Source organism: Dendrobates tinctorius, unplaced genomic scaffold (assembly GCF_039654945.1).
Source record: "Dendrobates tinctorius isolate UK_male_01 unplaced genomic scaffold, ASM3965494v1 ptg000032l, whole genome shotgun sequence".
Lineage (NCBI taxonomy): Eukaryota > Metazoa > Chordata > Amphibia > Anura > Dendrobatidae > Dendrobates > Dendrobates tinctorius.
The window spans coordinates 19,032,501-19,058,273 of NW_027361700.1; the positions used below are offsets into that span (position 1 = coordinate 19,032,501).

Here is a 25,773-nt window from a genome sequence, read left to right on the forward strand (position 1 = left end):
CCATATATAGTGAACGGACAGTGTCAAAATCAGCGGCTGGCTTCAGATATACCTGTTATTATTTGGATGGCAGCTTCTGCAGGCATTAATCATCTCTGCCAGGAAGGTTTACCGTTCACTTACCAGGCTGCGGGTGGGGGACTCAGACACGCTGCTGCATGTCGAACGATTTACTTGTGCTAGAGAGGTTCCATAGCGCAGCGTCTCGTACACAGGATCGACCCTACCTCTCGGAGTAGCTATTCAGGAGGGGAGGGAGAGACAGAGAACTAATGAACAGGATTCTTACCGAGAGAAAAGGCTTATTAAGAAGTGAGAAATCTATACACATAGAGAATAACAAATGGAGCGGTGGGCAGACAATGCCGATGACGTCATTCAGACAACAGCACACATGTCCCATTCAGGTATCAATTGTGCATACAGAAAAAGCTAACAAATAGTAAAGGGAAGGTGTCATCAGAAAATGACCTCTTGTTCAAATCAGGTTTTTGTGTTAAATTATTTTTTTTTCTAATTTTGGCAATGTTTGTTTTCTCCATCTGTATTACAAAACAAAATTAGCAACCTTGCCATTTTCAAGCTGCCTACAGGGGGTATTTCAAACTCATACTTCCAATTTTTTCAGGAAAAGTTTTCAGCAAGCTCCTTATCATCAGAGGCAGGTCCACAATGACAGGTAACACCTCTATATACAGCTGATGACCCAGGATCCAAAATTCACAATAGGTAATGTCACAGCTGACCGTGATCCTCCTCCCTTCACAATGATCATTGCACATGAACAATAGATGCTTTGATACAAAGCCTGAGTCTGTGTCAGTCTATTGCTGCTCATTTCATGTGGATTTTCCGAAACAACAAGCAGTTAAGGGAAACGGTCAGCAGGAATTTTCTTTGTAATCTGAGGACAGCATGAGTTGGGGCTAAAACACTGAATTCAGTAATGTGTCATTTATTAGGCTGTGTGCTGTGGTTTATTTACAATGAAGATGTTTTATCACTAGGTGATTATCACTGCTTTGACCACAGTGCAAGTGAGCCCTGGTCCAACCACGCCCCCTCCTGTGATAAGCAGCTTACTGCTCACAGACTTTGTACACTAAAGCTTAGTGAGGGTGGAGGCCGCTTTCTCAGCTCTGCTTCAATATACATGTGGAGATTCCATAGCAAACAGGCATTCCTCACATGTATTCAGCCTGCCCAGCAGCCGCAAATCATGCAGCTGCGTCGACAGAAACTAAATCTCCGCGCACGCCAAAATTCTCGAAGGCCACCCGAGCATGCTCGGAAAAACCCGAGCAACGAGTATACTTGCTCATCACTAATCATTAGACACACGGCTTCTTTTCCTACATTATGCTGCTCTCAGATGAGGTTGTAAAAACCTGGCGGCAGATTTACTTTAAAGTAAAAAATAGCCCCAGTAACCAGTTTGAAAATGTCAAGATTTCAAATGATCTAATATACTGTATAAAGCTCAAGTGTGTGTATGTATGTATGTGTGTGTGTATGTCCGGGATTGGGATCCGTACCGTCGCAGCTACAGCCACAAAATTTGGCACAGTCACACGTCTGGACCCCGAGAGTGTCCTAGGCTATGTTGTGAGGCGAAATTTTAACCCCGCGTGTTCCAATTCACCAAACAATTTTGCCCCTATCTACATAATGGGGATAAAGTGTGTGTGTATCAAGCCCCGCCCCTAATTATGATGTCATAATGATTGCCATGGCGACTCTGATGTCATCAATGGTTGCAAGCCCCGCCGCTCATTATGATGTCATAATGGCTGACTATGGGATGGAGGATGTGTGATGGGTATATGGGCACTGGACTATGGGATGGAGGATATGTATGACGGGTATATGGGCACAGGACTATGGGATGGCGTATATGTATGATGGGTATATGGGCACGGGACTATGGGATGGAGGATATGTATGATGGGTATATGGGCATGGGACTATGAGATGAAGGATGTGTGATGGGTATATGGGCACTCGAGTATGGGATGGCGAATATGTATGTTGGGTATATGGGCATGGGACTATGGGATGGAGGATGTGTGATGGGTATATGGGACTATGGGATGGAGGTTGTGTGATGGGTATATGGGCACTCAACTATGGGATGGAGGATATGTATGATGGGTATATGGGCACGGGCCTATGGGATCGTGGATATGTATGATGGGTATATGGGCACGGGACTATAGGATGGAGGATAATTATAATTTGCTATAACTAACCACAGTTAGTTACTATGCCCGGGCAGCGCCGGGCTCTTCAGCTAGTATATATATATATATACACTCACTGGCCACTTTATTAGGTACACCTGTCCAACTGTGTGTTAAGACTTAATTTCTAATCAGCCAATCACATGGCGGCAACTCAGTGCATTTAGGCATGTAGACATGGTCAAGACAATCTCCTGCAGTTCAAACCGAGCATCAGTATGGGGAAGAAAGGTGATTTGAGTGCCTTTGAACGTGGCATGATTGTTGGTGCCAGAAGGGCTGGTCTGAGTATTTCAGAAACTGCTGATCTACTGGGATTTTCACGCACAACCATCTCTAGGGTTTACAGAGAATGGTCCGAAAAAGAAAAAAAATCCAGTGAGCGGCAGTTCTGTGGGCGGAAATGCCTTGTTGATGCCAGAGGTCAGAGGAGAATGGGCATACTGGTTCGAGCTGATAGAAAGGCAACAGTGACTCAAATTGCCACCCGTTACAACCAAGGTAGGCAGAAGAGCATCTCTGAACGCACAGTGCGTCGAACTTTGAGGCAGATGGGCTACAGCAGCAGAAGACCACACTGGGTACCACTCCTCTCAGCTAAGAACAGGAAACTGAGGCTACAATTTGCACAAGCTCATCGAAATTGGACAGTAGAAGATTGGAAAAACGTTGCCTGGTCTGATGAGTCTCGATTTCTGCTGCGACATTCGGATGGTAGGGTCAGAATTTGGCGTAAACAACATGAAAGCATGGATCCATCCTGCCTTGTATCAACGGTTCAGGCTGGTGGTGGTGGTGTCATGGTGTGGGGAATTTTTTCTTGGCACTCTTTGGGCCCCTTGGTACCAATTGAGCATCGTTGCAACGCCACAGCCTACCTGAGTATTGTTGCTGACCATGTCCATCCCTTTATGACCACAATGTACCCAACATCTGATGGCTACTTTCAGCAGGATAATGCGCCATGTCATAAAGCTCGAATCATCTCAGATTGGTTTCTTGACCATGACAATGAGTTCACTGTACTCAAATGGCCTCCTCAGTCACCAGATCTCAATCCAATAGAGCATCTTTGGGATGTGGTGGAACGGGAGATTCGCATCAGGGATGTGCAGCCGACAAATCTGCGCCAACTGTGTGATGCCATCATGTCAATATGGTCCAAAATCTCTGAGGAATGCTTCCAGCACCTTGTTGAATCTCTGCCACGAAGAATTGAGGCAGTTCTGAAGGCAAAAGGGGGTCCAACCCGTTACTAGCATGGTGTACCTAATAAAGTGGCCAGTGAGTGTATATATATATATAAATCCAACAATGTAGTCCAGCTCACTCCTGTGAACCACCTGGAACCTCAGCTGACCTGGTTAACTCCGTTGTGCCCGGATCTGGATGTAGGAGTCCATCCATACAAATGTGAACAACGACAAAGCAAAGTCCAGCAATAACGTGAGCAATCCAGGATGCTGTTAAAACATTTTTTCTTTCTTTTTATTCATAAATCCATTAAAATGCAATGGTCCAAGCAGTTCAAAACAGCAATAACGCAGGAAAGCAGTGCAGATAGGACTACGCGTTTCAGCGGTAGAACCCGCCTTCTTCACGATTCTGGACCGTGAAGAAGGCGGCTTCTACCGCTGAAACGCGTAGTCCTATCTGCACTACTTTCCTGCGTTATTGCTGTTTTGAACTGCTTGGACCATTGCATTTTAATGGATTTATGAATAAAAAGAAAGAAAAAATTTTTTAACAGCATCCTGGATTGCTCACGTTATTGCTGGACTTTGCTTTGTCGTTGTTCATATATATATATATATATATATACACACACTAGCTGAAGAGACCGGCGTTGCCCGGGCATAGAAACTAACTGTGCTTATTTATAACAACACAGCATTTTTATGCAGCACAGCTTTTCTCCTTTATAGTCGCCTCACACTCCTCTTCCATATACAAATTGGAAACACATGATGCCGAGAGAAATTGCACTAATTGCAATAAAGCGTATCGTGTACACGACTTGCACAGCACCACACTTTTCTCCTTTAGACCTTGTTCACAAGTTATTTGGTCAGTATTTTTACTTCATTATTTGTAAGCTAGAACTTGGAGGAAGAAAAATCAGAGGAAAAGTATATTAGAAAAACGTCACCACTTCTGTATTTTTTTCCCACTCTTGGTTTTGGCTTATAAATACTATGGTAAAATACTGACCAAATACTGAATGTATGAGCGTGGCCTTATACACAGCCTCCACCTGCAGTGCCTCAGGGTGTGTGCACACGCTGCGGATTCTGCTGAGGATCCGCAGTGGTTTTGGCCCTGCGGGTCCGCAGCAGTTTCTGCTGCATTGTACAGTACCCTTTTAGCCTATGGAAAATGAAATCCGCAGTGCACACTGTGCGGAATTTTCCGTGCGGATTTGCTGCGGTTTCAAATCCACAGAAAGAATTGACATGCCAATTCTTTCTGCGGATTCCGCTGCGGTTTGCCACCTGCTCCATTGTAGAGGTGTGAAACTGCAGAGCAAAACCGCAGGCTAATCCACAGATAAACCGCAGGTCTTTTGACTTGTGGATTTACTTGTGGATTTTGCTAAATCCGCACGGAAAAATCCGCAGATCATTCCGCAGCGTATGCACACACCCTCACTCTTCTCGATACACAGCCTCATACTGCAGCAGCACCTGACTTCTCATTTTCCCATCACGCCTCTCATTTTCCCCCTCACACCTCTCATTTTCTTCCTCACGCCTCTCATTTTCCCCCTCACATCTTTAATTTTCCCCTTACATCTTCCATTTTCCCCTTACAGCTCTCATTTTCCCCTCACGCCTCTCATTTTCCCCCTCACATCTTTAATTTTCCCCTTACATCTTCCATTTTCCCCTTACAGCTCTCATTTTCCCCTCACTCCTCTCATTTTCCACTCACACCTCTCATTTTCCCCTCACTCCACTCTTCCCCTCCCACATGCACAGCAACTTCCTGTTACGAGCACAGCAGTGTAATCTATGAGGCTCCTCCCTTTCCCTTGATGTCATGCCTCACAGGAGCAACTCCATTCTAGACATGATGGAGCTAGATGTGGCTTGTGCCTGCCACGCACTGATACTCTAAAGGCGGCGTGTCATGATCCAGACCAGATTTTGAGTCTTGTCTTTCCATGTTCCCGGTCTGGTCATTTCAGGGGTTATCTTTTCTCAGCCTCAGTCTGGTCTCAGGTTTGCTATTTAGCTCTGCTGCATCCTGCAGGCGGTGTCAGCTATAGTTCTGCCTTCGACGTGTGTATCTGACTCTGGAATATCCTGATTAGTCCTGCTGTGATCCCTGATTTGCCCCGTGTCTGTTTATTCCCTCTGTCTGTCCTGACCCAGTGTTTCCCTGTAAGTTTGTTGACTCCCCGGTTTTGACTTGGCTTGCATTCGGACCTGCTTCTGTCTTTTGTCTTTGTCTTATTCGCTTCCGACCATTGCTGACCCCCTGGCTTGTTTCTGATCATGCGTACTGCTGTGACCTCTGGTACTTCTGCTCCTGGCTGTTTCTGACTTGGCTTGTCTGACCTCTCTTTCGCCACCTGGTGGTGCTTGTGCTGCTGCTCAGTGTTGCTACGCTGTGTGTGCAACCTCTCTTCCCTCACCAGCACCTCCTGGTGGAGGTTGCACTATACTGCACTGCAGTAACATGACATTATAGCTGACCTTTACATTTAAAGGGGATTTTGCATTTTTTTCTCTCTGATCATGGATTCGCTTTGTAACTTGGCAGATCAGGTGTCCAATCTGACCCAAATGATGCAGGATTTGTCAGTGGAACATAGGGCTCTTGCCTCCTCTCACAACCAACTCCAGTGGGAGCTTACTCAGACTGTTAAATCTTTTCAGTGTTCCATGACTAATTCAGCTGTTAGGCAATCTAACCCCACTGATGTGTCCTTACACTCTCCTGAACCTACGGTCAGGCTCCCTGATACTTTCTCTGGAGAGAAGGAGAGGTTTCTTGCATTCAGAGAAAGTTGTAAGCTATTTTTCCCCTAGACCCAGATCCTCTGGAGATGAGAGTCAACGGGTGGGGATAATTATTTCATTACTCCGAGAGGGGCTTTTAACCTGGGCTTTTTCTTTACCTGCTTCTGCTCCTGAACGTACATCTGTGGACAGGTTCTTTGAGGCTTTAGGAATGATTTATGATGAACCTGACCAGCTCAGTGTAGCAGAGGACATGAGCATGTGTCTCTCCCAGAGTAAACTCACTGCTGAACGGTATTGTTCTGAGTTTAGACGGTGGTCTACTGAGGTGTCTTGGGATGACTCTGCTTTGAGATGCCAGTTCAGGAGAGGACTTTCTGATCATCTCAAGGACGCGTTGGCCCTCCATCCACCACCCAGTTACCTGGAAGGGGCCATGACCCAGGCCATTTGTATGGACCGGTGGTTACGGGACAGAGGAATTATCAAGCCTGAGATTCCTGTATTGCCTGCCAAGTCTGAGGTGATGCCATTCACGGAGACTATGGAGGTTGGTGCCACCAACTTCAAGAAGAAAGAGAGGAAATGACAATGTGATGGGAAATTGTTTTTATTGTGGAGATCCGCGACATTTGAAGAAGGACTAGCCCTCTTTTTCATCGAGTAACAAGCTGCCGAGTCTGGGGGATTGTCGAGGAGGTCACCCAGACTCTGAGGTACCATTTTCATAATTTCAAAAAGTTTTGTTAGAGGTAGAACTGTGTTATGGAGGTGGTTTAGCATCCACTTCAGCTTTTTGACTCTAGTCTTGTGTCCAAGTTAAAGTTAGGGACAGTTAGGCTAGAGACTCCCATCCATATCAATACCATTGATAAGACACCCTTGGCTCAAAATGTTATTAAGTTTGTCTCTGAGGAGTTCCTCCTCAAGGTGGGTTCCTGGCACTAGGAACAAATTTCATGTTATGTTATGAATAATCTTCTTGCGGCACTGGTGTTGAAGTTCCCCTGGTTACAGAGGCATGATCCTGTTATAGACTGGGGATCTCATGATATTGTTAAATGGGGTCCTAATTGTTCTAATGGTTGTCTTTCTGCTGTTTTTGTGTCTGCCATTAGTCTGGAGGGTATTCTCGGAGTACCTGAAGGACTTTGGGGACGTCTTCTCCAAAAAAGAGGCTGAGGTCTTGCCACAACATTGCCCTTATGATTGTACCATTAATCTTATTCCAGGTTGAAAATTGTCCAAAGCCCGTTTGTACAATCTTTTTGGCCTGGAACGTACCGTTATAAAAAACTATATCTCTGATAGTCTACACAAAGGTCACATCCATCCCTCTGTCTCACCTGTGGCCGCTGGATTTTTTTTTGTTAAGAAAAAAGATGGTGGTTTACGCCCGTGCCTCAATTTCCGGGAACTAAATAAAATTATGGTCAGAAATATCTACCCTCTCCCACTCATTCCTGATCTCTATAACCAATTGTCTGGTTTTCCAAACTTGATCTCAGGGGAGCATATAACCTTATCCACATTCGGGAAGGGGATGAGTGGAAAATGGCATTTCTCACCTCCGAGGGTCTGTTTGAAAATTTGGTCATGCCCTTCGGTCTCAAGAACATTCCCACGGTGTTTCAGAACTTCATGAATGATGTTTTTCTGATTTTATCGGGAGCTTTATGGTTGTATACTTCTCAGGTGGTCAAGCCACTCACTGATCTCAAACGCAAGGGGGCTGATCTCAAAGTCTGGTCACCCTTGGCGGTTGAAGCATTTACTACTTTAAAAAGGTGCTTTATGTCTGCTCCTGTATAGGTTCAGCCCGATCCATTTAAACTGTTCATTGTAGAGGTGGACAATTCGGCGGTGGGAGTGGGGGTGGTGTTGTCTCAGGGACCCGTTACTTTGACCAATTTAAGACCATGTGCCTTATTCTCCAGGAAGTTTTCTTCTGCAGAGAGGAACTATGATGTTGGTAACCGAGAGTTATTGGCCATAAAATTGGCTTTTAAAGAATGGAGGCATTTTTTGGAGGGGTGGTTCATCAGATCACGGTGATTACGGACCACAAGGAACTTGTCTTACATTGAATCTGCAAGCAGTTAACTCCTAGACAGGCTAGGTGGTCACTTTTTTATCTCGTTTTCATTTTTTTATCACTTTTTGGCCTGGTTCCAAGAATATCAAGGCGGATGCCTTATCTCGGAGTTTTGATCCAATATCATCCCCCAAACCTCCTTCCTCCATTCTTCAGCATGGGATGGTTGTTGCTGGGGTATCCTCTGAATTGGAGCGTGAAATTCAGGGGGCTCAGTCTCTTGCTCCTCCATCTTTGCCTGATATTAAGCTCTTTGTCCCGGTTCAGTACCAGTTGAGGGTTCTCTGGAAGTTCCACGATTCTGCTCTCAGTGGGCACCTGGGGATCTCGGTCACCCGGACAGCCATTGCTAGGCTGTTTTGGTGGTCCTCCATTACCTCTGATGTCGCTAGGTTTGTGTCTGCTTGTGATACCAGTGCCTGTGCTAAGAGCTCCTATAACTGGCCGGCCGGGGAATTGGTGCCATTGCCAATTCCGGATAGACCTTGGACTCATTTGTCCATGGACTTTATCACTGATCTCCCTCCTTCCAATGGCAAAACTGTTATCTGGGTAGTGGTTGACAGATTCAGTAAACAGGCGCATTTTGTACCTTTGACAGAATTGCCTAATGCAGAAACACTAAGTGGTTTGTTGAGCACGTTGTATGGCTGCATGGCGTACCTTTGAATGTGGTTTCTGATAGAGGGGTACAATTTGTGTCCAAATTTTGGGGGGCATTTTGTATAAGATTGGGTATTTGCTTGACCTTCTCCTCTGCCTACCATCCCGAGACCAATGGTCAGACAGAGAGGACCAGTCACTTGCAGATTTTGCGGTGTCTTACTATGTCTCAGCTGGATGATTGGTGTTCCTCTTTGCCTGTGGCTGAGTTTGCATTTAACAATCAGATCAACCAGTCCACTGGCACCTCTCCGTACTTCTGTAACTATGGTTTTCACCCCCATTTTGGCAAATTTTCTAGGCTGGATTCAGGATGTCCAGGGGATGATACGCAGTTCAACGATTGGGGGAGGTGTGGAGGGAGGTCCAGAAGAACATTGGGGAGGCTCAGAGCAAACATAAACATTTTGCTGATAAGCTATGGTCTGTAGGACCTATGTTCCTGGTGGGAGATAAAGTGTGGTTGGCCACCAAGAACATTTGTCTACACGTTCCTTCTGCTAAGCTAGGTCCCAGGTTTTATTAGTTCTTACGAGATCATTGAGGTTGTCAATCCAGTTGCCTTTCGCTTACGGCTTCCTCTGTCACTTTGGATCCCCAATGTGTTCCATAAATCCCTTCTTAAGTCATTTGTGCCATCCTCTGCTGGGCCCCCATCCCCTCCGCCTCCTGTCTCTGTGGATGGTAACAACGTGGGCCGTGTGGACGGGGCTTTGCGTGTGGAATGAGTGTGGCTATGCTGAGTGGGCGGGGCTATGTGGAGTGAGCAGGGCTTGATACATACACATACATATACTCAGCTTTATATATATAGATTTAATTGAGATATATATTTATATATATTTATACATATATCATAAACTGTTGCAGTTTTCACTCTTGCCACTGAGCCTCATAATATGCTGGCACTACCCGTTTTGTAAAGATCTCCTTTCAATTGCAATTAAAGGTAACACCTATCTATATATGGGAACCACAGGATCCATCATTCACAATAAGTGACAGTCACAGTTCACCTAGCCTCTGCATAGTGACATAGATGTACACAACACAGAGAATGTCTACATATACATCCATTAAAAGAAGGCAACTTTGGTCTCTATCGAAGAAACAGTGGAGGCGTAACTTTACTTTAAGGCAAAAATCATCTATTTGCTCTCGCTTTTATGAGGCTGGTTGTAAATTGCTATCTCAGTCCTATAGAGTCCCAACTCACATGCTATCTTTCAAGAGGTCAATCCCATGTGTTGGCCATGTGGAGATGAGGAAGGTGATATACTACATATTTTTTAGTCCTGCAGTTTTCTAACTGTTTTTTTTGGAAAAAACTAACATATTGATTTGTAAGATCACAGACCTTACACTTGAACTAAACATAGCTCTTGTCCTTCTCCATCACTGCGATATCCCCCTAAAAATATCTTCATCACAAAACAATCACTGACCTCAGGGAGACCAATCACATCTGTAAACTCGTAAAGAGCTGGATATTGACTTAAAGGGCCACTTAATATGGTGGTAATGGTGGTTTCCGAAAGGAGCCACTCCTTGGCTGCGTCCTTCCCTGGAGGAAGATCTGGCTAGTCAAGTGTTTGAGACTCTTAAATGAGGCTCCACGGACTTTATTTGCATAACAATATCTTGGCATTCCATATTAAGGCACTTAATTGCATTGGCACGGATGTGCATCCCTCTACAGATGTGCATCCCTCTACGGACGTGCATCCCTCTACAGACGTGCATCCCTTTACAGACGTGCATCTCTCTACGGATGTGCATCTCTCTACAGACGTGAATCCCTCTACGGACGTGCATCCCTCTATGGACGTGCATCCCTCTACGGATGTGCATCCCTCTTCAGAAGTGCATCCCTTTACAGACGTGAATCCCTCTACGGACGTGCATCCCTCTACGGACGTGGATCCCTCTACAGAAGTGCATCCCTTTACAGACACGCATCTCTCTACAGATGTGCATCTCTCTACGGACGTGGATCCCTCTACAGAAGTGCATCCCTCTACAGACGTGCATCCCTCTACGGACGTGCATCCCTCTGTGGACGTGGATCCCTCTACAGAAGTGCATCCCTTTACAGACGTGCATCTCTCTACGGATGTACATCTCTCTACGGACATGGATCCCTCTACAGAGGTACATCCCTCTACAGACGTGAATGCCTCTACGGACATGCATCCCTCTACGGACGTGCATCCCTCTACAGAAGTGCATCCCTCTACAGAAGTGCATCCCTTTACGGACGTGCATCCCTCTACGGATGTGGATCCCTCTACCGAAGTGCATCCCTTTACAGACGTGCATCTCTCTACGGATGTGCATCTCTCTGCGGACGTGGATCCCTCTACAGAAGTGCATCCCTTTACAGACGTGAATCTCTCTACGGATGTGCATCTCTCTACGGATGTGGATCCCTCTATAGAAGTGCATCCCTCTACAGACGTGAATCCCTCTACAGACGTGCATCCCACTATGGACGTGGATCCCTCTACAGAAGTGCATCCCTTTACAGACGTGCATCTCTCTACGGATGTGCATCTCTCTACGGACGTGGATCCCTCTACAGAAGTGCATCCCTCTACAGACGTGAATCCCTCTACGGACGTGCATCCCTCTATGGACGTGGATCCCTCTACGGACGTGGATCCCTTTACAGACGTGCATCCCTCTACGGACGTGGATCCCTCTACTATGGAAAAAAGATTCCACTCTGACAGTTTCAGTTTGTGGACGTTTTTACAAAATCTGGTTTTATTGGATGGAATTTAGATTCTGACTGCTGACTATCTGGCCCTTATTGGGGAAAGCTGAATCCGCAATTATAGGATCTCATGCCTGAACACTCTTCCGCTTCCCCTCTTCTCCCATGCTGCCTTTTTCTTTCACTTGTGCTTCTTATGATTGTTTTTTTTTGTTTTTATGGATATTACACCTCAGTAAGTTTGTGTTGTCATGGATTTTTATATCCTGTTACTATTTCCCCACATTTCATGCCATATGACTGTACCATTTTAAAAAGTTTTTACAAATAAAGACAAAAAAAGAAAGTTTGACCCATATCAGGTTCTAATTAATAATGCAAATTATCCTCCCAGCAGCATCCAACTTTCAGTCATAGATATGTGGCCGACGCGGCTTCAGTCAACACTATATATTGACTGTAACCATGCCGCAACACTGACTGACAGCCGACTCAGAAATGCATCAGTACAGAGCTGGCGGTCAGTGAATGCCAGGGGCTGCGGTCGCATGGCTTTAGAACAATATTAACCTGCAGGTTAATAGTGTTTTGAGGTTAGTTAAAGAGAACCTGTCAGCAGGGTTGTGCATAGTAACCTACACACAGTGTCAGGTCGGCGTTGTTATACTGAATAAAATGATACCTTTGTTGATGAAATCTGTCTTGTGCTTCTTTTTTAATCCTTATTTTCAGTTTTAATGGTGCTTGAACCTCTAGGTTCACGCAACATATTGTAATCCGATTTCTTGTATTTATAGTGCTTTGAAAAAAGCACTATCATGTAATCCGAACGCTGCTAACTTATTCTTCTTTTTCTTCTTATTGTTATTCAGTTGATTTCCGCAATTAATGCGGCCCGAACCGCTACACGCACAGACTCCGTTGAACCGCTACACGCACAGACTCCGTTGAGGTGTCGTTTCGAAGCCAGCGTCCACGAGTGGTGTGCTAAGTATTTTTCATGTCGATCGGATTTGTAGTTTTTGCGCAATTTGCGTTTGAAAAAATATTTTCCCGTCATTGGAATGTATTGTCTCAATGCATTTCAATGGGAAAATTTTGCCATAGGGAAAACATGGGGCAGTCGTGAGGTGGCACTTAAGCTCATTGATATGCGCAGGCAGACTCAGTTACTATGCCAACGCCTACGAACTTTACATGACCCCACCAGGACACAGTTTCTGCCAGATAATACTGTATCAGCTCTTAAAGCGAAACCCAAAGCACAAATGCAAATCTAGCTTCATCACATGACGCATGCCCCTGAGAGAGAATGTGCGCCAAAGTGGATTTAGAAGCCCAGTGTGCCAAACTGACTCTTAAAGGGCCGACGCGCCAAAGTGATTCTTAAGGGGCCGGCGCACCAAAATGAGTCTTAAAGGGCCGGCGCGCCAAATCGAAAGCTGAGTGACCCCAGGCTCCAAATCGAAAGCTGATTGACCCCGGCTTCCATATCGGAGGCTGAGCCACCCCAGCCTCCAAATCGGAGGCTGATCGACCCTGGCCTCCAAATCGGAGGCTGAGCCACCCCGGCCTCCAAATCGGAGGCTAAGCCACCCCGGCCTCCAAATCGGAGGCTAAGCCACCCCGGCCTCCAAATCGGAGGCTGAGCCACCCCGGCCTCCAAATCGGAGGCTGAGCCACCCCGGCCTCCAAATCGGAGGCTGAGCCACCCCGGCTTCCAAATCGGAGGCTGAGCCACCCCGGCCTCCAAATCGGAGGCTGAGCCACCTCGGCCTCTAAATCGGAGGCTGAGCCACCCTGGCCTCCAAATCGGAGGCTGATCGACTCCGCCCACCAATTTGGACCCAGAGTGGCCCCGCCCACCAAATCGGACTCTATGGGGCCCCGTCCACCAATCAGACCCAGAGTGGTCCCGCCCACGAAATCAGACCCAGAGTGGCCCCACCCACCAAATCAGACACTATGGGGCCCTGCCCAACAAATCGGACCTAGAGTGGCCCCACCCACCAAATTGGACTCTGTGGGGCCCCGCCCACCAAATCAGACCCAGAGTGGCCCCGCCCACCAAATCAGACTCTGAGGGGCCCTGCCCACCAAAACGTACCCAGAGGGGCCCCGCCCGCCAAATTGGACCCAGAGGGGCTCGGCCCACAAAATCAGACCCTAAGGGCCCCACCCACAAAATCGGACCCTGAGGGGCCCCGGTTACAAAATCAGACCCTGAGGGATCCCGTCCACCAATTCAAGCCCTGAGGAGACCAGGCCACCAGATCGGATCCTGAGGGGCCCCACCCACCGAATCAGACCCTGAGGGGCCCCACAGGCCAAAGTGGCCCCTGAGAGGCACCCACAGTTAAAACGGATCCTGAGTTGAAAGTCTTGCAGGGGCAGCAGGCAAGTCTCTCTTAAAGGGGCAGCCCGGGCACCATTTCAAAGCACTATCTGTACTTCCTTCACGAAATACACATCTAGTTTATTATTATAGTGCTTGAAGAAAATACTATCTTGTAATCCGAACGTTGCTAACTTATTCTTCTTCTTCTTCATTATAGTGGTTTGAAGAAAGCACTATCTTGTAATCCGAACGCTGCTAACTTCTTCTTCTGCTTCTTCTTCTTATTATTATTCAGTTGAATTTCTGCAATTAATGCGGCCCGAACCGCTACACGCACAGACTACATTGAGGTGTCATTTCAAAGCCAGCGTCCACGAGTAGTGTGCTAAGTAATTTTCGTGTCGATCGGATTTGTAGTTTTTGCGCAATTTGCATTTGAAAAAACATTTTCCTCAATGCATTTCAATGGGAAAATGTTGCCACAGAGAAAACATGCCCTGAGGCGATTCAAATGGCAATTAAGCTCATTGATATGCGCAGGCACACCCAGTTACTATGCCAATGCCTACGAACTTCAGGACACAGTTTCTGCCAGATAATTTCTGCTCTTAAAGCGAAACCCACAGCACAAATGCAAATCTAGCTTCATCACATGACGCGTGCCCCTGAGAGAGAATGTGTGCCAAAGTGGATTTAGAAGCCCAGTGAGCCAAACTGGCTCTTAAAGGGACGACGCGCCAAAAGTGATTCTTAAAGGGTCGGCGCACCGAAATGAGTCTTAAAGGGCCGGCGCGCCAAATCGAAAGCTGAGTGACCCCAGGCTCCAAATCGGAGGCTGATCGACCCTGGCCTACAAATCGGAGGCTGATCGACCCTGGCCTACAAATCGGAGGCCGAGCCACCCTGGCCTACAAATCGGACCCAGAGTGGCCCTGCTCACCGAATCGGACCCAGAGTGGCCCCGCCCACCAAATCGGACCCTGAGGGGCCCCGCCCAACAAATCAGACCCAGAGTGACCCCACCCACCAAATCGGACCCAGAGTGGCCCCTCCCACCAAATCGGACCCTGAGGGGCCCCATCCACCAAATCAGACTCAGAGTGGCCCCGCCCAACAAATCAGACCCTGAAGGGCCAAGCCCACCAAATTAGACCCAGAGTGGCCCCTCCCACCAAATCGGACCCTGAGGGGCCCCGTCCACCAAATCAGACTGAGTGGCCCCCACCCACCAAATCGGACCCTGAAGGGCCCTGCCCACCAAATTGGACCCAGAGGGGTTCCGCCCACAAAATCAGACCCTAAGGGGCCCCACCCACAAAATCGGACCCTGCGGGGCCCCAAACACAAAATCGGACCCTGAGGGGCCCCGGCCACAAAATCGGACCCTGAAGGGCCCCACCCACAAGATTGGACCCTGAGGGGCCCCAGCCACAAAATCGGACCCTGAGGGGCCCCACCCACAAAATCGGACCCTGAGGGGCCCCACCCACAAAATTGGACCCTGAGGAGCCCCAACCACAAAATCGGACCCTGAGGGGCCACGGCCACAAAATCGGACCCTCAGGGGCCCCACCCACAAAATCGGACCCTGAGGGGCCCCACCCACAAAATCGGACCCTCAGGGGCCCCACCCACAAAATCAGACCCTGAGAGGCCCCGGCCACAAAATCGGACCCTGAGGGGTCCCACCCACAAGATTGGACCCTGAGAGGCCCCGGCCACAAAATCGGACCCTGAGGGGCCCCACCCACAAAATCGGACCCTGAGGGGCCCCACCCACAAAATTGGACCCTGAGGGGCCCCAACCACAAAATCGGACCCTGAGGGGCCCCGGCCACAAAATCGGACTCTGAGGGGCCCCGGTCACAAAATCAGACCCTGAGAGGCCCCGGCCACAAAATCGGACCCTGAGGGGTCCCACCCACAAAATCGGACCCAGAGGGGCCCCGGCCACAAAATCAGACCCTCAGGGGCCCCACCCACAAAACTGGATCCTGAGGGGCCCCACCCACAAAATCGGACCCTGAGGGGCCCCACCCACAAAATCAGACCCTGAGCGGCCCCGGCCACAAAATCAGACCCTGAGAGGCGCCGGCCACAAAATCGGACCCTTAGCGGCCCCACCCACAAAATCGAACCCTGAGGGGCCCCACCCACAAAATCGAACCCTGAGGGTCCACACCCACAAAATCGGACCCTGAGGGGCTACACCCACAAAATCGGACCCTGAAGGATCCCGGCCACCAATTCAAGCCCTTAGGAGCCCTGAGGATCCTGAGTTGAAAGTCTTGCAGGGGCAGCAGGCAAGTCTCTCGTAAAGGGGCAGCCCGGGCACCATTTCAAAGTACTATCTGTACTTCCTTCAGGAAATACACATCTAGTTATAGTGCTTTGAAGAAAGCACTATCTTGTAATCTGAACACTGCTAACTTATTCTTCTGCTTCTTCTTCTTATTATTATTATTCAGTTCATTTTCTGCAATTAATGTGGCCCGAACCGCTACACGCACAGACTCCGTTGAGGTGTCATTTCGAAGCCAGCGTCCACGAGTGGTGTGCTAAGTAATTTTCGTGTCGATCGGATTTGTAGTTTTTGCGCAATTTGCATTTGAAAAAACATTTTCCTCAATGCATTTCAATGGGAAAATTTTGCCACAGGGAAAAAATGCCAACGCCTATGAACTTCACATGACCCCCCCAGGACACAGTTTCTACCAGATAATTTCTGCTCTTAGGCTGTGTGCACACGCTGCAGATTAGGTGCGGATTCATCCGCGCGGATTTTGTAAAATCCGCAGGTGAAACCGCAGGTCAAAATACCTGCGGTTTTACCTGCGGATTGCTCTGCGGTTTGGCCCTGCGGTTTTTCATCTCCTCATTGGAGGAGATGGCAAACCGCAGCGGAATCCGCAGAAAGAATTGACATGTCAATTCTTTCTGCGGATTGAAAACCGCAGATAATCCGCGCAGAAAATTCCGCACAGTCTGCACTGCGGTTTTTGATTCCCATAGGGAATCATGGTACTGTACACCGCAGCAAAAACTGCTGCGGGTCCGCAGCGGCCAAAACCGCTGCGGAACCGCAGCAAAATCCGCAGCGTGTGCACACAGCCTTAAAGCGAAACCCACAGCACAAATGCAAATCTAGCTTCATCACATGACGCATGCCCCTGAGAGAGAATGTGCGCCAATTGGATTTAGAAGCCCAGTGAGCCAAACTGGCTCTTAAAGGGACGACACGCCAAAGTGATTCTTAAAGGGCCGGTGCACCGAAATGAGTCTTAAAGGGCCGGCGCGCCAAATCGAAAGCTGATTGACCCCAGGCTCCAAATCGGAGGCTGAGCCACCCCGGCCTCTAAATCGGAGGCTGATTGACCCTGGCCTACAAATTGGAGGCTGAGCCACCCTAGCCTCCAAATCGGACCCAGAGTGGCCCCACTCACCAAATCGGACCCGGAGTGGCCCCGCCCACCAAATCGGACCCTAAGGGGCCCCGCCCACCAAATCAGACCCAAAGTGGCCCCGCCCACCAAATCGGACCCAGAGTGGCCCCGCCCACCAAATTAGACCCAGAGTGGGCCCCGCCCACCAAATCGGACCCTGAGGGGCCCCACCCACAAAATGAGACCCTGAGCGGCCCCGGCCACAAAATCAGACCCTGAGAGGCCCCGGCCACAAAATCGGACCCTGAGGGGCCCCACCCACAAAATCAGACCCTGAGGGGCCCCACCCACAAAATCGAACCCTGAGGGTCCACACCCACAAAATCGGACCCTGAGGGGCTACATCCACAAAATTGGACCCCTGAGGGATCCCGGCCACCAATTCAAGCCCTGAGGAGCCCAGGCCACCAAATTCAGACCCTGAGGCCAAAGTGGCCCCTGAGAGGCACCCACAGTTAAAACGGATCCTGAGTTGAAAGTCTTTTGCAGGGGCAGCAGGCAAGTCTCAAAGGGGCAGCCCGGGCACCATTTCAAAGCACTATCTGTACTTCCTTCAGGAAATACACATCTAGTTATTATTCTACTTCTTCTTCTCCCCGTTTTTTGCAATTAATGTGGCCTGAACCACTCGGCGCAGAGACTGTTCAGGCGGTGTTTCGAAGCCCTAGGTGGGGACAGGTGTGCTATGTATTTTTAGAGTCGATCCGATTTGTAGTTTTTAAAAAAATCGCATTTTAAGCAAAAATTTTCCCATAGGAATTAATGGCGACCTTTCCATGACCCCCAAATAACATGGATTGAAGCCACAGCGCAGGTGCAGTGACCTTACAAAGATGGCAGCTATGCAAATGCAGCTTCCACACATGACCCCTATTAGCTAATAGAAGCTGACAGATCACTGATTCAAGGTCTTAAAGGCGCAGCGCGCCAATGACTTCTGAAAAGTCCCACCCAGTGATGGCTAACCTTGGCACTCCAGCTGTTGTAAAACTACAACTCTTAGTTGTAGTTCTCCAACAGCTGGAGTGCCAAGGTTTGCCATCACTGCAGTCGGACGCCAAAGTGGCTTTAGAAGCCCAGTGTGCCAAAGTGGCCCCTGAGGCAAAGTGGCAGCATGTGTCAACATGGCTAAAGTGGCTACCAAGTGGCCGAAGTGGCTACCGAGGTGCCGAATGTGCCAAAGTGGCTACCAAGTGGCCAAAGTGGCTACAGAGGTGCCGAATGTGCCAAAGTCGCTACCAAGTGGCCAAAGTGGCTACCAAGGTGCCAAATGTGCCAAAGTGGCTACCAAGTGGCCAAAGTGGCTACCGAGGTGCCAAATGTGCTAAAGTGGCTACCAAGTGGCCAAAGTGGCTACTGAGGTGCCGAATGTGCCAAAGTGGCTACCAAGTGGCTACTGAGGTGCCGAATGTGCCAAAGTTGCTACCAAGTGACCAAAGTGGCTACTGAGGTGCCGAATCTGCCAAAGTGGCTACCAAGTTGCCAAAGTGGCTACCAAGTGGCCAAAGGGGCTACCGAGGTGCCAAATGTGCCAAAGTGGATACCAAGTGGCCAAAGTGGCTACTGAGGTGCCAAATGTACTAAAGCTGGCAGCGCTGTTCAAGCACCATGTATTTCCTTCAGGAAATGCCCATCTAGTTTGTTAATGATATGCTCGTGTCCTAAGGCTGGGTTGATGCATATGGTGATCTAATTAGCTATTCATAATGCAGACTACTGACAGGTCACTGATCCCTCACTGACCTACCGCCTAGTTTGCATAATGAATATACTAATGTGTGTATTTGAAAAAAAAATGTCACTTCACCAAAATTTCGGCGCCTGCACACTATCATTTGTCGGTTAGAGCCTATTATCTTGCGCTGTTGAAAATAAGCAAAAATCACCATCAAAATGGCGCCGTTGGCTGTGCCTGCGCATTAGCATCTATCGCGTTCCGATGCTACTGCATAAGTGCCTCTGCCGCCTCCTAGGTGCTTCAGACAAAATGAAATTACACTACTTCAAAATGGCGCTGTGGGCTGCGCATTAGCATATATAGCATAATGATAGATGCTACTGCGCAAGCGCCTCCGCCCGCCTCTTGTTGCTGCAGCCAAAAAAATTTACACTACAACAAAATGACGACGGAGGCGGCACATGCGCAGTAGGCACTAACTGACAAGTGATAGTGCGCAGGCGCAGCCATTTTGATGAAGTGACTTTTTTTCAAATACACACATTAGTATATTCATTATGCAAAGTAGGGGGCAGGTCAGTTAGGGATCAGTGACCTGTCAGCAGTCTGCATTATGAATATATAATCAGAGCACCTCATACTTGAACCCCGAGCATATCATTAACTAAAAGCTAAAAATAAGGATTGAAGCACAAGACACATTTCATCAACCCAGGTATCATTTTAGTCAGTATAACGGCGCCGACCTGACACTGTGTGTAGGTTACTATGCACACAACCCTGCTGACAGGTTGCCTTTAAAGAGTTTTTCAGGACTGATAAAAAAAAGTCTGCAGTCACAGTGCGCGATGTGCCACTGTCAGGATTCCCCTGTATTCCCTGAGTGGATGTCCTTGTGACCATATGTATGTGATTTGCATGTGCAGGTCACATACAGATTAGTCTTATCCGATAAGTGGAGGAGAGATTAGTCGCAACATGAGCACAAATATGCAAATCGCACACATGGGGGTCACGTGACCACCCACTCGCTTGATGACTATAGAGGAGATCTAATTAGGAGACACAGCACTTCTGGAATTTTGGTGGTGCACAAGGAGGATAACCAAATCCATCAACTGTGATGTAGAAATACTTGGCACTCAGTGAGTGCCAAGTATTTCTACATTATAGAGGAGATCTGACTGTGTATGTATAGCACCCTGTCACGAGTCGGCCTTCTGCAGTCAAATAGATTGCACGCTTTTCTTCTCAGCATGGAAAAAACGTTTACCAGAAAACTCTGTTCTAACCATCTACTGTACCTACAGAAGTATTTAGAATATGCATTATTTAACTAGCACTAATCTGGATGGTCTGGTTGTATATTTGGAGATCCATGATACTCCAAGGGTGTTGGAAGAGCTTGATAACTTGAATAGACACACATAAATTCTCATATTGTCAAAAATATACAGTGGCATGTAAATGTTTGGGCATCCCTGGTCAAAATTACTGCTAATGTATAGAGTTAAGCAAGCTGAAGATGAAATGATCTCAAAAAGGCCTAAAGTTAAAGATGACACATTTAATTTGTATTCTAGGCAAAAAAAATGAATATATTGTCATTTTTTACATTTTAAAAATTACAAAAAGGAAAATGGCTCTATGCAAAGTTTGGGTACCCTGCATGGTTAGTGCCTACTAGCACCCCCTTTTCCAAGTATCACAGCTTGTAAATGCTTTTTGTAGCCAGACAAGAGTCTTTCAATTTTTGGTTGAGGGATTTTCATCCATTCTTCCTTGGAAAAGTCTTCCAGTTCTGTGAGATTCCTGGGTCCTCGTGCACACACTACTATTTTGAGGTCTAGGCACAGATTTTCATTGATGTACAGGTCAGGAGACTGTGAGGGCCACTGTAAAACCTTCAGCTTAACCTTTTGAGGTAGTCTGTTGTGGATTTTGATGTGTGTTTAGGATCATTATCCATTTGTAGAAGCCATCCTCCTTTCAACTTCAGCTTTTTTACAGATGGCGTTATGTTTGTGTAGGAAGATGGACTGGGCCGGTGGTACCTCTCTTGCGCCGCTTCCGGCGTGTCAGGGATAAAAGGGACGGTGTGTGGGAAAGCGGGAGACTTGGCGAGAAGACAGAGTGCGCATCAGGAGAAGGTTGTTTTACTCTCCTTGGAGCGACGCGATAGCTCAGGCCCGTGCTGTAGTTCCCCAGCCTATGCGCACACTGATGGTGAGCAACGAGTAGCTGTGTGTCCGCTCACCCCTGTCACTCAGAATCCGTCTTGCACCGTTCCGCTGATTGCAGCGGGCATGCGGCCTTAGTCTGACCAGGTGAATCATACAGAGCCGGGTAGGTTCACCCCCGCCTCCGCCACTGAACTGAGTCACGCTCCAACAGTACCACAGACTGTGACACATCGCGTTCGTCGCCCCGAGAACACAGGCCCTCACCTAGGAGAGACAGGATATGTCACTTTCATTGGGAGACAGTGCCTCAACTTTCTTCTGGATCACGCCAGAGATTTCATGCGTCAATTGCGGCGTCACCGTGGGATTTCAAGCCTTCACAGCCAGGAAACCATTAGACTGATAAGTTTACCCATTTCATGAACAATTGTTCTTACCCTGATATAATACTCAGTTTTACTTCCCTCATAACCCATTCTCTCCCTGCGTGGAGTATCCCCTGTAATAAACCCTTTAACTCTTGCTCTGCCTCCTGCTCGTCACTGCATCCCACGTACCTGCTATCCCACATTTGCATCAAGAATTAGCTGAAATTTAATTGATTCCATTCTTTCCTCTACCCGTGAAATGTCCCCATGCCATTGGCTGCAACAAAACCCCAACTCCAAACCCACAACCCAAAAGCAAGATTGAGCCACCCCCCCATGCTTAAAGGTTGTTGAGATGTTCTTTTCCTGAAATTCTGTGCTCTTTTGTCTCAACACAAAACTTTGATCATTGTGGCCAAAGAGTTCTATTTTAACCTCATCTTGTTTCCACAATGCATCAGACTTGTTTAGATGTTCTTTTGTATACTTTTGATGTTGAATTTTATGGTGAGGAGACAGGAAAGGTTTTCTCTTGATGACTTTTCCATGAAAGCCATATTTGTGCAGGTGTCTCTGAACAGTAGAACAATGTACCACAACTCCGCAATCTGCTAAATCTTTCTGAAGGTCTTTTGCAGTCAAGTGGAGGTTCTGATTTGCCTCTCTAGCAATCCAATTCTACGAGCAGCTCTCACTGAAATTTTGCTAGGTCTTCCGGACCTTATCTTGACCTTCACTGTTCTTGTTGACTGCCATTTCCCGTATATACTCGTGTATAAGCCGACCAGTGTATAAGCTGCCCCCCTAATTTTGCCACAAAAAACTGGGAAAACTTATTGACTTGCATATAAGCCTAGGGTGGAAAATGCAGCAGCTACTGGTAAATTTCAAAAATAAAAATAGATACCAATAAAAGTAAAATTAATTGAGACATCAGTAGGTTAAATGTTTTTGAATATCCATATTGAATCAGGAGCCCCATATAATGCTCCATACAGTTCATGATGGGCCCTATAGGATGCTCCATACAAAATAAACCCCATATAATCATAGAATCATAGAATCATAGAATCATAGAATCGTAGAGTTGGAAGGGACCTCCTGGGCCATCTGGTCCAACCCCCTGCTCAAAGCAGGATTCGCTAAATCATCCCAGTCAGATGTCTGTCCAGCCTCTGTTTGAAGACTTCCATTGAAGGAGAACTCACCACTTCTCGTGGCAGCCTGTTCCACTCATTGATCACTCTAACTGTCAAAAAGTTTTTTCTAATATCTAATCTGTGTCTCTTCCCATTCAGTTTCATCCCATTGCTTCTAGTCTTTCCTTGTGCAAATGAGAATAAAGTTGATCCTTCTACAATGTGACAGCCCTTTAGATATTTGTAGACAGCTATTAAGTCTCCTCTCAGTCTTCTCTTTTGCAAACTAAACATTCCCAAATCCTGCAACCTTTCCTCATAAGACAGGGTTTGCAGACCGGTCACCATTCTGGTCGCTCTTTTCTGAACTTGCTCCAGTTTGTTGATGTCTTTTTTAAAATGTGGTGCCCAAAACTGGACACAATATTCCAGATGAGGTCTGACCAAAGAGGAGTAGAGGGAAATAATGACTTCACGTGATCTAGACTTTGCTGCACAAAGGTTAATAATGCCCCCATAAGATGCTCCATAGAATAATATGCCCCATATAATGCTCCATAAAGGTTATGCTCGATAGATTATTCCTCCATAAGATGCTGAATAAATTATTATACCCCATAAGATGCTCCATAGATTATGCCCCATAAGATGCTCCATAGATTATGCCCCATATGATGCTCCGTAGATTATGCCCTCATATGCTGCTCCATAGAATATGCCCCCATATGCTGCTCCATAGACTATGCCCCCATATGCTGCCCCATAGACTATGCCCCATATGCTGCCCCATAGGATATGCCCCATATGCTGTTCCATAGAATATGCCCCTATATGCTGCTCCATAGATTATGCCCCCATATGCTCCCCCATAGAATATGCCTCCATATGCTGCTCCATAGAATATGCCCCCATATGCTGCTCCATAGACTATGCCCCCATATGCTGCTCCATAGAATATGCCCCCATATGCTGCCCCATAGACTATGCCCCATATTCTGCCCCATAGGATATGCCCCCATATGCTGCTTCATAGAATATGCCCCTATATGCTGCTCCATAGATTATGCCCCCATATGCTGCCCCATAGAATATGCCCCCATATGCTGCTCCATAGACTATGCCCCCCTATGCTGCCCCATAGACTATGCCCCCATGTGCTGCTTCATAGACTATGCCCCCATATGCTGCCCCATAGAATATGCCTCCATAAGGTGCTCCATAGAATATGCCCCCATATGCTGCTCTATAGAATAGGCCTCCATATGCTGCCCCCACAAGATGCTCCATATATTATGCTGCTGCAAAAAAAATGCCATACTCACCTCTCCTGCTCAAGACCCGGCACCTGAGATATTCACCTGTCCGGGGTCCATCGCTGCTCACCGCTGTCTGCCGCTTCCTGTGTCAGTGACTGTTCAGCCAGCAGAGGGCGCAGCGCGCACTTACCACATCACTGTGCCCTCTGCTGCCTAAACGTCACTGACACAGGACGCAGCAGACAGCGGTGAGCCGCGATGGACCCCAGACAGGTGAATATCGCTATACTTACCCCCTCCTGGCCGGTCTCTGCAACCCCGCTTCTCCACGGTCTCCCTGCCTTCAGTGGTCACATGATACCGCTCATTACACTCATGAATATGCACATATTCATGAGTGTAATGAGCGGTACCACGTGACCACTGAAGGCAGGAAGGGAGACTGTGGAGAAGCGGGGGGGGGCTGCAGAGACCACGCCGGGGGGGCAAGTATGGTCGCTGACACCCCCGCTCCCCCTCCCCCACCGACCCCCAGGTATATGACTCGTGTATAAACCGAGAGGGGGACAAAAAATGGGCTGAAAATCTCGGCTTATTCACGAGTATATACGGTACATTTTGAACTGAGGAAAGGGCAACTGGAAAACGCATTGCTATCTTCTTATATTCTTCTCCTGTTTTGTGGGCCTCCACCATTTTCATTTTCACAGTGCTAGGCAGATGCTTAGAAGAACCCATGGCTGCTGTTTTTTGGCACAGGGTTAGAGGAGGCTGGATTTTTATAAAGCTGAGAAATTTGCATCACCTGGCCTTTCCTAACAATGATAGTGAACAAGCCATAACCCTAAAGGCTAATTAAGGTCTGAAACCTTGGTCAAAGTTATCTGAGCAAACAAATCTCCAATGGTAGCCAACCTTTTGCATTTTCTTTCTTGTAATTTTTAAAATTAAAAGAATGACTACCGTATACATTTTTTTTCTACCTAAAATACAAAGTAAATGTATTATCTTTAACTTTATCTCTTTTTATGATCATTTCCTCTTCAACTTACTTAACTGTTCACAATATTAGAAATTTTGACCAGAGGTGTCCACATTTTTACATGCCACTGTAACTTAAAATATTATTGTGTGTTTCCAATTTTAGGAATACAATAAATGATAGCAAAAATAGACAGAAAATAGAAACACATGTTCAACGACCTGTACAATTATTTTCTCAGCAGTTGTCACTAGATAAGAAAAGCCTCTGGCACTTTCCAGAATTTGTCTTAAAGTTTCAACCAAAGTAACCTTTCTTGGGCAGGCAGCAATTTTCTGCTTCAGCAATCAGAGTTTCACCAGTCAAAAATAACCAGTCACTTCCCGCATGCAATTCAACATACCAGCATGAAATATTATGGCATAGCTTTCAATTTTCTGGTGGAATTATTGGTGAGGCTTACCATTATATGTACAGGAATGTTAAAGATACTCTTTATGGCTTACCTGGTACAGGAGACTCCTTGGGACTGGAAAGAGGTTCATGGATTAGGAGAGGAGAGCTGAAATTCCGTCGAAAAGATGTAGACTGTGAAAACAATATGTAATAGTCGGCGTGAGATAAAGGACATAGTTCATATATGATGGAAATGCATGAAATGTGGATACATGTGATGAATAGAATGGTCACGTGTAACATATAAAGAA

General features: G+C 47.2%; 1 protein-coding gene across 2 annotated transcripts in view; it reads right to left on the bottom strand.

Moving 5' to 3' along the window:
• STAC2 (SH3 and cysteine rich domain 2) overlaps window positions 1-25,773 on the bottom strand; it is a 121,827-nt gene that overhangs the window by 33,331 nt on the left and 62,723 nt on the right. For both annotated transcript variants that reach the window (XM_073572546.1, XM_073572547.1), the window contains exons 4-5: window positions 25,573-25,654; window positions 124-239 (exon numbers count right to left, since the gene is read on the bottom strand). In XM_073572546.1, coding sequence (XP_073428647.1) covers window positions 124-239; window positions 25,573-25,654 — 198 coding nt within the window. The remainder of the gene's footprint in view (window positions 1-123; window positions 240-25,572; window positions 25,655-25,773) is intronic.